This window comes from Pongo abelii, chromosome 1 (assembly GCF_028885655.2).
Source record: "Pongo abelii isolate AG06213 chromosome 1, NHGRI_mPonAbe1-v2.0_pri, whole genome shotgun sequence".
Taxonomy (NCBI): Eukaryota; Metazoa; Chordata; class Mammalia; order Primates; family Hominidae; genus Pongo; species Pongo abelii.
This window is the reverse complement of record NC_071985.2, coordinates 179,209,149-179,220,954: the sequence shown is the minus strand read 5'-3', so window position 1 is coordinate 179,220,954 and position 11,806 is coordinate 179,209,149. Positions and strand designations below refer to the sequence as shown.

At 53.5% G+C, this 11,806-nt stretch overlaps 1 protein-coding gene across 3 annotated transcripts; it reads right to left on the bottom strand.

Annotated features, from left to right (window-relative positions):
• Positions 1-210: 210 nt before the first annotated feature.
• Positions 211-11,205, bottom strand: LDLRAD1 (low density lipoprotein receptor class A domain containing 1). Of its 3 annotated transcripts, XM_002810795.5 has the most exons (6): positions 11,021-11,205; positions 10,346-10,397; positions 7,198-7,326; positions 5,076-5,213; positions 3,179-3,307; positions 211-2,027 (listed from the first exon to the last, which is right to left on the bottom strand). In XM_002810795.5, exons 1-6 carry the CDS (start codon positions 11,090-11,092, stop codon positions 1,879-1,881), a joined length of 669 nt encoding a protein of 222 aa, XP_002810841.3. In that variant the 5' UTR covers positions 11,093-11,205; the 3' UTR covers positions 211-1,878. The 3 variants fall into 3 exon arrangements, with proteins under 3 accessions (XP_002810841.3, XP_009248279.3, XP_009248284.3); XM_009250004.4 differs by lacking the exon at positions 7,198-7,326; XM_009250009.4 differs by lacking the exons at positions 5,076-5,213; positions 7,198-7,326.
• Between the last annotated feature and the right edge of the window lie 601 nt (positions 11,206-11,806).

The window sequence follows — 11,806 nt, the reverse complement described above, 5'->3', positions numbered from 1 at the left end:
AGGCCCCAGCGTGTGTTGTTCCCCTCCCCGTGTCCATGTGTTCTCATTGTTCAACTCACACTTACGAGTGAGAATATGCGATGTTTGATTTTCTGTTCCTGTGTTAGTTTGCTGAGGATGATGGCTTCCAGCTTCATCCATGTCCCTGCAAAGGACATGATCTCATTCCTTCTTATGGCTGCCATTTTCAGTTTTCAAAACTCAGAAAACTGATATGTAAAACCAATTTTATTAATTTTTCAGTGGGGATATGTCTGTCTCCCTCGACAGGAGCCCTCCCATCAGGCAGATCCTAAGCCTCTCTTTCAGAAGATGGGTCTCACTTTCTGACCCTCAATCTCATGTTTTATTTTATTTTTATTAAAAAGAAATTTTTTGAGACAGGGTTTGTTGCCCAGGCTGGAGTGCAGTGGCATGATCACGCCTCATTGCAGCCTCAATCTCCCAGGCTCAAACAATCCTCCCACTTTAGCCTTCTGAGTAGCTGGGACTACAAGCATGCACCACCCCACCCGGCTATTTTTTTCCTATTTTTTGTAGAGACAGGTTCTCCCTATGTTGGCCTCGAACTCCTGGGCTCAAGTGGGACACTTCCACTTCAGTGTCCCAAAGTTCTGGGATCATAGGCGTGAGCCACTGTATCTGACAAGCTCAGTTTTAAAATACCCTGCAGAGACTCTGCCCTGGCCAAGGTATAATCACACTGGTAGCTGGAAAGGCTTCTGGGCTGGGGTGCCATAGACTGTGTTTGGGTCCCAGTTCCAGCACTGACTTTTCTGTATGATTCTGGACAAGTCATTGTCCTCTCTGGGCCTCAGTTTTCTAATCCATCTAATGGAAATATTCATCCTTGCCTGCCTGGGTGGTGTGAAGCTGGAAAGATAAGCACAGAAGCAGCTCATTCAGGCTCCAGGATCAAAATATAGTCCCTACTTCCAGAAAACTGGGCTGTTTAGTTGGGCAGCTGGGCAAAGAGTGGAGGGTGGGGAGTGCTGGGGTGGAGAGCAGGGTGGACAGAAGACTGGTGAGGAGCCCTTCAAGCTGCTCTTTCTCCAGATCTTCTATTCTATAGCTCGGAGCTTCCTGGGGTGGCTTCCCACTGGTAGGATGCCAGATATCCTGTTTCATGTGCTGTGTCACGTGGTTAAATCAGTAGAGCCTGCTGGGTTAACTGAACTGGGGAAGATGCTAAGGTTGCATCCAAGCCCAGTATATCTGCCTTAGGTACCAAAGGGGTAGGAAGTGGCATATGTTTCACGTATGTGCCATCCGTGAAGGCTAAACTCGGCTTCTCATTTAAGCCCCAGATATATCATCACTCTAAGGGATGATGAGATTAGGATCCACAAGTCTGTCTTGGAGCAGTTAGCAGATTTCCTCTGTGTGGCCCCAGAGACAGGCATGAAATCATGGAAGCAGATTCCCTTCGTCTTTGTTTGTGTTTGTGTTTTGTTTCATTTTTTTGAGACAGGGTCTCACTCTGTCACTCAGGCTGGAGCGCAGTGGTGTGGTCACAGCTCACTGCAGCCTTGACCTCCTGGGTTCACACAATCCTCCCACCTCAGCCTCCCTAGTAGCTGGGACTGTAGGTGTGCGCCGCCATGCCTGGCTAATTTTTGTATTTTTGGTAGAGACGGGGTTTCACCACCTCATCTTTGTTAGAAGCCACCTAACATGGTAATGAGCTGCTGGTTATTGGAGGCATTCAAGCAGAGGCTGAACAACTTGAAAGCAGGAGAGAAAATTCCTATTCAGAAATGATGTGTAGATCCCATTTCAAAGGCTGCTTCCTGCCCTCGTGCACTAGGATTCGCTTTTCATGTGAAGGGTTATCAGTGCCATTCCAGCCAGCCTTCCATGCTGGCCTGAGTGGCCCACTCAGGGTCCGGGACAGGCATACTCATCGGACCAGTCGGAGCAGTGCTGTACATGGTCGCGGCAGAGATGCCTCGGGATACAGTCGCAGTACTTGAAGAAGGTTGAAGGACAGCGCCACCACCCAGGGCCGCAGGGTGGGCACACAGTCACTGCAGAGACAAGAGCCAGCAGGAGAGCAGTTGCTGTGTCCTGGAATGCTCTGTGCACCAGGGCACTCCCCAGTTCTGAAACCTGCCGTAGCTCCCCACGGCTCCAACCCATCTGACGTGGGTTGAGTGTGTTCCTAGTTTTCCTGCGGCAGAGAGAATCTAGACTCCACAGCTCACAGGCTATGTGACCTCCCTCACTCTATCTGAACCTGTTTCCTAGTGTGCTCAAGCTTGTTATCAAGCAAAGGATGTCAGGCAAAGTCCCAGGCACACGGTAAAGACTGCAATATGAATGGGTGCTCTTCCTTACCCTGAGTCCAGCCATGCTCACCTGCCATGACTCCCTGAGGGTGCTCCTAGCCTTCTCTCCTCTGCTCAGGCCTCCGGCATTCCTCCCCACACACCCGGCCTCTGCCTACTGAAACCTGTCTATTCTTGGTCTCCTTGAATGCTGCCTCTTCTGAGAAATCTCCCTTGATTCCTCCAGGTCCCCAGCACCTCCTTTTGGCATCAGTATGATGTGAGTCCTGGGGGTAGGACACATGCCTGATTCCTGATGTCCCCCACCTGAATCTGATACCAGGTGCGTTGTGAGCACCCCACCAGTGCTCAGAACGTGTTTGTTGATTGACCACTGGGGAAGAGATTGAGAGGAAACTCTAGGGCAGCTACAGGACTCGGGACTTGGATCAGGAGGCCTGGCTTCACATCTGAGCTCCCTTCCTGTCACGCATTGTACTAAGTTTCTCCTCTCAAAGCCTCCATTTACTTATATACAAATTGGGGCCAGTGATTCCTGCCCTGCTTTCCTCACAGGGTCACTGGGAGGTGCAGAGATAAGGGAACCCCAGGTTCAAATCCCAGCTGGGCCACGTATGTACTCCTTGCATGAGCACCTTCTGGGACCCAGTTTTCTCATCTCTGCCCTTGAAGGTGACTTCCCCACTGCAGAAGAATGAGCCTCCAGAAAAAGTCACTTGGAGTGGTAGTGAGTACCCCACCACAGGATGTATTCAAGCAGGGGTAGAAAACTCCTTCCTAGGATGCAGGGAAGCCTGCAAGGGGGAGCCCTAGAGATTCCCTGCTCACCCTTTGCCCTCTGGCTGCTGCCTGGACACCAGCCCCAGCCCAGCCTGTGCCCAAACACCTACCTGGGCTCAGTTCATCTGAACAGTCCCCGCAGTTGTTAGTGCCATCACATTTTTGGTCTGAGTAGATCCAGGAGGCCGGGTCTCCACAGTGGGCTACAAGGAAGTGGGGGAGGCTTTGGGGCACATCTCCTGTAGAGGTACAGAGGAGGCAGGAAGAAGTCCACATCTGGCCACAGCTGTCTGAGGGTTATCGGGAGGAGGATTGACCACCCTGGCAGTTGCCAAACTCAGGATCAGTGCCCATCCAGCCCAGAAAGGTGCAAGCAGAAGGTTTCCTGGGGAGGTGGTGGAGTCAGAGGGAGAGGAGAGCTCCGTAGCTGGACAGAGGCCCAGAGATCTGCCCCTCCCTTCCTCAGTTCCTCCCCAGCCCTGGTGTGTTCCTGCCCCACACCACTGCAGATACTATGCCCCCCTCCACAAAGAGCCTCCTTGACACCTATCCAAAACCATTCTTTCAAGTTCAGGTTCAAGTTCCATCACCTCCAGGAAGCCTCCTCCAACTGGAACATCACAGGAATAAATGTGGAGTCTTACACTTGGGGCCTGGATCTCAGGGGATGTAGGGTTCACACACCTTGTAAGGCAGAGTCAGAGCACCTTTCTTGAAAGTGTGTTCTGTTAGGCAGTAGTGTGATAGGGCTACCAAAAATTCACACAAACTCAGGCCACATCACTAGAGATAGAAAACCTTGGGTAGGGAAGGAGCAAGCTTCTGTTCGTTAGACTGCCCAGACCCAGCCAGAAGGGCTGAGGATGTTTCTGAGGCCTGTCCAGGGACGGGGACATGGGCAGTTGATATTCATTCTGTGGAGGATTGATGGAGTGGGGAGGGCCAAGAACTGGGTCACAAGGGGGCTGACTGTGACCTGGAGAAGGGGATGTGGCGTAGAGAAGAGAACCCTCATGCGGAGCAAGGGAGCAATCTTCAAATCCATGCAGCACTACCATCATGGGAGAAATTAAAGTGTGGTCCATCGGGGCAGGGTTGACAGAAGGACAGAGTTGGAACCAATCAGGGAGGAACCACTCTGGGAGGCAGCTCTAAGCCTGGGACAAGGAAAACCTTCCCATGGAAAAACCTTCCAATCCTTGCATCCCAGGGGATGCAAGCAGAGGCTGGGTGGCCTCGGTTGGGCTTGCTAGAGAGGGGATTGGGGATGAGCTGGGGCAAGGACTAGATGCTTTTGAGATTACTTCTTGTCTTCAGGGTCTGTGATGCAATGACTCTCCCTCCATGAGCTCCCCTACCCCACCCACTGCACCTCTCCAGGCTCTCTCTCTCCTGTGGGGTCAGGCTCTCTCTCTCCTGTGGGGTCAGGCTCCTCTCTCCTGAGAACCTTCAGGTGTCTAAGGTCTGGGGCCAGGTCTTCCCATTCATTCATTCGCTCATTCATTCAGCAAGCCATTCTGAATACCCCTCTGTGCTAGGGGCTGGGGCCCCGATATCAAGCGGACTGGGCCTGCCTCAGAGGAGTTCACAGTCTGATGGGGGTGGCAGATGTGCCAATCAAAAGCGACAACCAGCGTGATGAGGGCTGGGACACAGGGAACCACAGGGGCTGTGGAAGCCCAAAGGAGACACTTTAACCTAGTGTGGGAGTCAGGGAAGGCTTCCTGGAGGAGGTAACACTTGAACTCTGCCTTGAGGGATGAATACGGGTTCTCTGGGAGTGGAGATGCACAGGGTGAAGGCATTCCTTAGTGGGGACATGTATGCGTGTCCCTGACTGGGATCAGGTCGGGGCAGGTGTTCCTGGATGAAGGCACTGGAGCATCAAAGCCATGGGGACGTGAAGGTGCCTGATGTGTTCAGGGTTGGCTGAGCTTCAGTGTGGCTGCCAAGAGAATCGGGGTGTGGGGGAACCCCTGGGAGGGGCAGCACCGAGCGGGTACTCACGGCACAAGCTCTCATCCTCGTCCTCGCCATGGGTACAGGTGCGAACGCCATCACAGACCCCACTGGCTGGAATGCAGCTCCTCTGGTCGTGGCACAAGAAGCCTGTCCTGTTTGTCAGTGTTATACAAGCTTGGGCTCCTAAACAGGCAGGGGAAGGCCCTGGAGGGTCAAGGGTGGTGCTCACAAGGACAAACCTTCCTCACCTGAACTCCACCTAGAGCTGGCCTGAGGGGCTGGGGCAGTGGGGAGGATGGACCCAGCGCCATCAATGGGGTTCAAGCCCCAGCTGTACCCGCTGCCGGCTGCCTGATCTTGGGCAGATGACCTGACCACCTTGAGTCTCAGGTTGTTTGCAACATGGGGATCATAGCACACACCCCGTGGGACTGTTGTGGGGATTAAAGAAAAGCATCTCTGTGAAGAAACATAGAACAGAAAATGTGCAGAACAAGTAATGGTTCTCTCTTGTATTGAAAACTTATTTACAGTGTCACGGGAAGCTTCTGAGGACAATGTTCAATTCAGTGAAGTGGTTTTAATGGTGGAGCTCCTGGTACCAGGTTAGAGTGTCAGAAGCAATATATTTGGGCTGGCTGGAGGGCCATATGTCATAATTCCTTCTATCTGGGCACAACCGCAAAGCACTTTCATATCTTTATTCTATAGTTCCCCAAACACCCCCGCGACACGTCATCATTAGCCCCCCATATGGGAGGAGAAAAGGAATACCCACTCCTAGGGCTGCCCCAAAGAATTAAAAGAAACCTACAGACAAGGTAGGGGGAACCCCTTGGCCCCACATGTGTATACGTGTGCATAATTGGGGATGGGAGCCGGTTGGTGCATTTGTGTTTGTGTATGTGTGAACCACCTCTCAGTCCCTGGGCTGCCTCAGTTAGTGTGTGTGGGGGAGGGGGCGGGGGGGGAGCAACTCTCAGCAACACTCATGTTGACACAGACACACACACAGATGCACACACACATGAACACATGCTCACACACACACAGCTGTACCTGTGTGCACACTCACAGATACACAGACAACAGATGTGCACACACGCACTGACACACACATGCTCTCACACAGACATGAACATGCATACACAGCTGCATACACTCATAGACATGCTAAACACACAGATGTGCACACAGGCTCATGACTGCAGCTGCTCATGTATTCATCCGCCTCAGGATCTGTGTTCCTGCATGGGCAGGGGGAGCGCTGTGAATCTCAGCCCCCGCCCCCACGTCAGCCCTCTATACCCACCCTGCCCAGCTGCAGAGCCATCCTTCAGAAACATCCACCTGGTGACACTTGCCCCCAACTTAATCCCTTTCTGTGGCTATTGGACTATGACCTCCCTTCTCGGTGCAGCCTGTGAGGCCCTTGGCACTGGGCCCCACTTGTCACTCCAGCCCTTCCTGTGCACTGGCCTCTTGGTCTCTCCTTCTCTTCCTGCTTCCTCCCATCCCTCCTTCCTCCCATCCCTCAGGGCTCCACACATGCTGTTCCCTGTGCCTGGGATGCTTTTCCTGCCATCCCCCCACTACTAATCCCCTTTGTGCCTAGCCTACCCTGACTCCTCAACCGGTCTAGACTCTCAGGGCTCCCAGGGACCCCGCTGTAATGTGTATTCACATCTAGACTGCTCTCGGAACAGTTATTAGCTCCATGAGGGCAGGCACTGTGTTGGGGCTGTTCACCCCTGAAGCTGGGGCTGCAGGCATGTATGGGATATGACCCTGTCCCCTGTGGTAGAGATGGACACACAGATGGATAGCACCACCCTGGGGTGGCCAGGCCAGGGGAAGAGGAAGTGTAGGGACTGTGGGGCTGAGAAGAGTCTCGTAACCCAGCCTGGGGGTCTAGGAAGGCATCCTAGAGGAGGTGACATCAGAGCTGGGTTCTCTCAATAATCATGTCACAGAGGTGCAAACGGAGGCTCAGAGACAGATATAGTCAGTGTGTGTGCAGGTGTTTGTGCGTGTCTGTGCATGCACCTTAAGGAATTTGTCCAAAGTCACCTGGTGGAGAAGCCAGGCAGGTCGGGGCTCCCTTGTCTCTCTGTGCCCCCCATGCCCCACCACCGGGTCTGACCCACCCTCTCTTGGCTGCCCTGACCTGGGGTGCGTGATGGGAGTCCAAGGATGGTGACCAAGGCGATGAGGGCCGCCAGAGTTGCCAGGAGGAGCAGCAGAGAGGCAGAGAGACAGGCCCCGCGACGCGAGCAGCAGAGGTGGCCGCAGCCTGCTGTGTGGGGGGGAAACAAGCCCAGGGGTGGTGGTGAAAGGGGGCCAGCACTGGGAACAGGGAGCCCCCTCCCCACCCTGCCCTCTGCAAGCAGCCTCACCCCCAGGGTGAGAAGAGCAGGGATGGCTTCCCTGGAGGAGCAGCTCCCAAGCCCTCCTTGATGCTCTTTGTTCTGTCTGTGGGCCCACCCCACTAGGTGCCACCCTGGCCAGGGTCCCACAGCTGGCTGAATGGCAGAGGCAGACAGCCCTCCCCTCCCACCCGCCATCAGGAGACTTCCTCAGGACGCAGGGAGAGATGGACGCCTGCATGTCCAGCCCTCACCTTGGGGCAGAAGATCCATTAGGCCCTTCATAACCATACTTTATTTTTCAAAACAAGCTTTTATTTTATCAATGAGGAAACTAGGGCTCAAGAAGAAAAAGATTCATGTCACCCTGGGTGGAGCTGGCGTGTGAATCCACACCTGTTTGATGCCAAAACCCGTGCCCTTTCCACGATCCCAATTGACTGTCCATTCTGGAGTCTGCTAGGGTGCAGGTTGGAATCCCAGCTCTACCACATCCTACCTGGGCCACACTGAGTAAGCCACTTCACTTCCCTGTGCCTCAGTTTCCTCATGTGGAAAATGGGGACCATAAGAGCACCTTAGAGTTTGTTGAGAGGATTAGAATTTGTCGAGTTAATGTGTTAGAACAGTGCTTGGCACAGAGTAAGTGTTGAGTATGAGCTATTATTATTGCTTTTTAAAAATTATTATTTTTTATATTTTAGAGATAGGGTCTGGCTCTGTTGCCCAGGCTACAGTGCAGTGGTGCGATCGTAGTTCACTGCACCCTATAAGTCCTAGGCTCAAGCAGTCCTCCTGCCTCAGCCTCCCAAAGTGCTGGGACAACAGGCGTGCACCACTGTGTCTGGCCTGTTATTGCTTATTGAGGACTTACCATGTGCCGAGCCTTATTCTAAGCGCTGTGGAGATAGCAGTGATAGGGGACGTCCCTGCTGTTGTAGAACTGCACTTTAAGTCTCCTTTAATTCTCCCCTGCTTACAAAATAATAAAAGAAGGCTTTACTGAGGACCTCCTGGGTGCCCTGCTGTGCAGCTTGCCCTGATCCTTGCCCTCTGTGGCTTGTTATTGCACTTAGAAGGCAAGGCATGGACATGTCTGAAGGGGCGTGGGGGCTACTGACGTGCCCAGGCCACAGGTACCTCAGAGAAAGGGGCAGGAGCAGGTGTGATTCATCCCTGTGACCCCAGGGCCCAGCCCAGAGCCAGGCACACAGTGGGGGCTTTTGTTTTTTGTGGGTTTTTTTTGAGACAGGGTCTCGCTCTATTGCCCAGGCTGAAGTGCAGTTGCATGATCTCGACTCACTGCAACCTCTGCCTCCTGGGTTCAAGCAATTCTCCTGCCTCAGCCTCCCAAGTAGCTGGGATGACAGGCGCCCACCACCATGCCCAGCTAATTTTTGTATTTTTAGTAGAGACGGGGTTTTACCATGTTGGCCAGGCTGGTCTTGAACTCCTGACCTCAGGTGATCCGCCCTCCTCGGCCTCCCAAAGTGCTGGGATTACAGGCGTGACCCACCACACCAGCCTGGGGCTTTGTGAACACTCTGTGAATATACTGACCCGGGGGGTCCAGGAGGCAAGGGAAGGCGCCCAGTATGGGTCAGTCCAGGTTATTTCCAATCCATTCACATTTCCGATGCAGTGTCCTCAGAAGCAGAATGGGATTTCCACAGGCAGGTAAAGGGAGGGTGCAAAGAGAGGGCACTCCAGGCAGAGGGCATGGCAGGAGTAAAGGCCCGGTGGTTGCAGGTGGGGGAGCACAAATGGCCTGGGGTGGTGGGACTCCAAGATGGATGTGTATTGGGAGGGGAGACAATAGCAGGAGAGGCAGCATAAGTCTAAAACCTGTCATCCCTACAGCCCTAGTTGGTGGCTCCTTGGCCATCAGCAAACAGGGTAAACTCAGGTAACCAGGGAGGCAGCATGACTCTGGGCAGGGAGAGGTGTCCTGATCAGCCAAGCAGCTCCTCAAATATTTGTGCGGCACAGACCATGCACAAGGTGGGGCCACGGGAGAACCTGCAGAACCAAGGCTCCTGCCCAGGTGAAGCTGTTGCACTTCAAAGCCAGAAAGCCCTTAGGTGCCAGTCCTCTCCCTGGACCAATGAGGAAAAGGAGGCGATTCTTTCCACAACCACGCCCATCATGAGTCAGGACTTAGAAATAAACAAACACCAGCTCGGAGCAACAAAAGCCCTGGGGCTTTGTAACCAGAGAGACCTCAGTTCACATTTGAACCCTGGACCTCCAACCTCCCTGCTGTGTGACCTTGGCCTGGTTACCCAACCTCTCTTAGTTTCAGCTGTCTCATCTGTTATTGCCCCGTAACAGGGCCCCTGTCTCAGAGCTGTCCTGAGGATTAAAGAGATCATGCAGTGCCAGGCACCTACCTGGGGCTGGATTCTTTATAGTTGGTATTTTAATCTACCTCTCTGAGTGTGTTTCCTCATTGATCAAATATGGGCCAAGCCAGGGCATATGCAAAGCTCCGTACGTGTGTGTTTCTTCCTTCTTCTATTTTCAGAAGGGTAAAGAGGACTGTCCTGGTCACATCATGGGCCAGTGGCACATAGTAGGGCTAAATGAATGTGTCACTTTACCCCTCAGGGGTAAAGAGAATTGCCCAGGTCACCCACTGAGTCAGGAATTTGATGCTGGTGCTCTTTTCTCTGTGTTACAGGTGGGCACTGTATGCAGTTTGGTGCCTGTGAGGTAGGCAGCACATAGTAGGTGCTTCATACATGCATGTGCATGGAGAGAATGAATAACCCTATTAAGCAAGTAACTGTCAGCATGGCCGGCCAGGAAGCTGGGAGCAGACAACATTAACATGGAAGCAGAGGTCTGAGGGACAGCGGGAGCCTTGAACCCTCCTCATGCCTCTATAGCCAACTGCCAGCTTCAAGGGAGCCCCACAGGGCACTGGCCCCGGGTCCTCCAGTTCTTTACCTTCCCCTCCAGGGTGGGCTTTGGGTCCAGCAGCAGTGTGGCCATTCTCTCCCTGCCCAAGAGAACAGAGTGAGGGGTGGGCTTAGGTGAGGTGAGCTCCAGCCTCAGGGAGGCAGACAACAGGGTTTTCAGAGGCGTCACTGAGACAGTCTTAGGTGGAACCACGGGTCCCTCACACCCCAGCATCTCACGCCCCAGACGCATCATGCCCGCTTCATATGTCCACACCTTTGCCTGCACTGTGCCCTCTGCCTGGAATGCCTTTTTCTCTGCTGTCCACCTGATAAATATTCATCCTTCAAACCGGCTTGGGCAGCGACTCCTGGGTGAGGCTTTCCCTGATACTCTCCTCCCCAGTAAAGCTGGTCGCTCTCCCCTCCTGTCCACCTGTCTCCTCTGTTTCCATACCAGCACTTGCCACCTGGACTGTATTGCTGGGTCACTGGTAGGGTCCCCTACACCCTGGGAGTGAGCCCTGGGGCAGGACGGGGGCTGATTTTCCTCCGTGTCTCCCATGTATGCCCACTCTCTACTGCCCACTCCTCATCCCGAGGTTTGCTCTCCCAAGATCAGGAGCCTGGTCAGGGCTCCTGGGGACAGCTCTTACTTGGAGACAACTCTTACCTGGGGACACCTCTCACCTGGGGACAGCTCTCACCTGGGGACAGCTCTTACCTGGGAGAAGACCTTGTTCATGTCTTCGGCTTCCCGCTCCCCGACTGGGGCTGTGTGCAGAGAGCTCAGCATGGGTTCCCTGCCTTGTCACCAGGGCCAACCTGGAGGAGGAACAAGCAGGAGGCCTTGCCCGGGCCACACCCTCCCTTGGGCAGTCCCCTGTCAGCTGCCTTCCAAGCAGAGGCAAGGGCAGGAGGCCCCACTCCGGCCAGGCTATTCCCTCATCTGCCATCTGACAGCAACATTGCGAGGCTGGAATCCTCATCCCCATCCCACAGATGAAGAGCCAGAGGTTCAGAGAGGGAGAAACTGCCCCAAGTCTCACAGTACATGGGAGGGGTGATACCCAGAAACTTTTCAGGAAGTGCATTTTCCTCCACATCAGTGATGGAACGGGAGGAGCTCAGGTTCCAGGGGTAGGAAGATGCAGGCAGAAACTCCCAGAATTAACGTTTCGGTGGCTAGAAAGTAGGGGTCATTTTCTCATTGATGTTCTTCTCTTCAACTACATAGGTAACCTAGATTGAAAGAATATGCATTTTCCACTAAAATTATAAAGCAAATATAATTTTAAATTGTTTCATTTAGAAACGTGGCAACGTGAATTTTTACTGCCCCTGAGGTGGTGCCTGAGGTAGGGAAGAGGCGGGGGGCTGGTTGCTTGCATGAACAACCCCTTCTATGTCCCCAGTGAGTGGGTTTCCCTAACAGCCTGTCCCACTGCTGAGTAAACCAGGGCCCTGGAATCTTGAGGGACAGGTCCAAGGACCCGCACCAAGGGAGGAG

Bases quoted from the DNA above. Each gene is read 5' to 3' on its own strand.
- LDLRAD1 (XM_002810795.5), bottom strand. From the start codon at position 11,092: ATGCTGAGCTCTCTGCACACAGCCCCAGTCGGGGAGCGGGAAGCCGAA. The intron at 10,398-11,020 runs GTAAGAGCTGTC...TCTCTTGGGCAG, and splicing joins TGAACAAGGTCTTCTCCCAG to GGAGAGAATGGCCACACTGC. The intron at 2,028-3,178 runs GTAGGTGTTTGG...TTGTCTCTGCAG, and splicing joins TTCAGATGAACTGAGCCCAG to TGACTGTGTGCCCACCCTGC.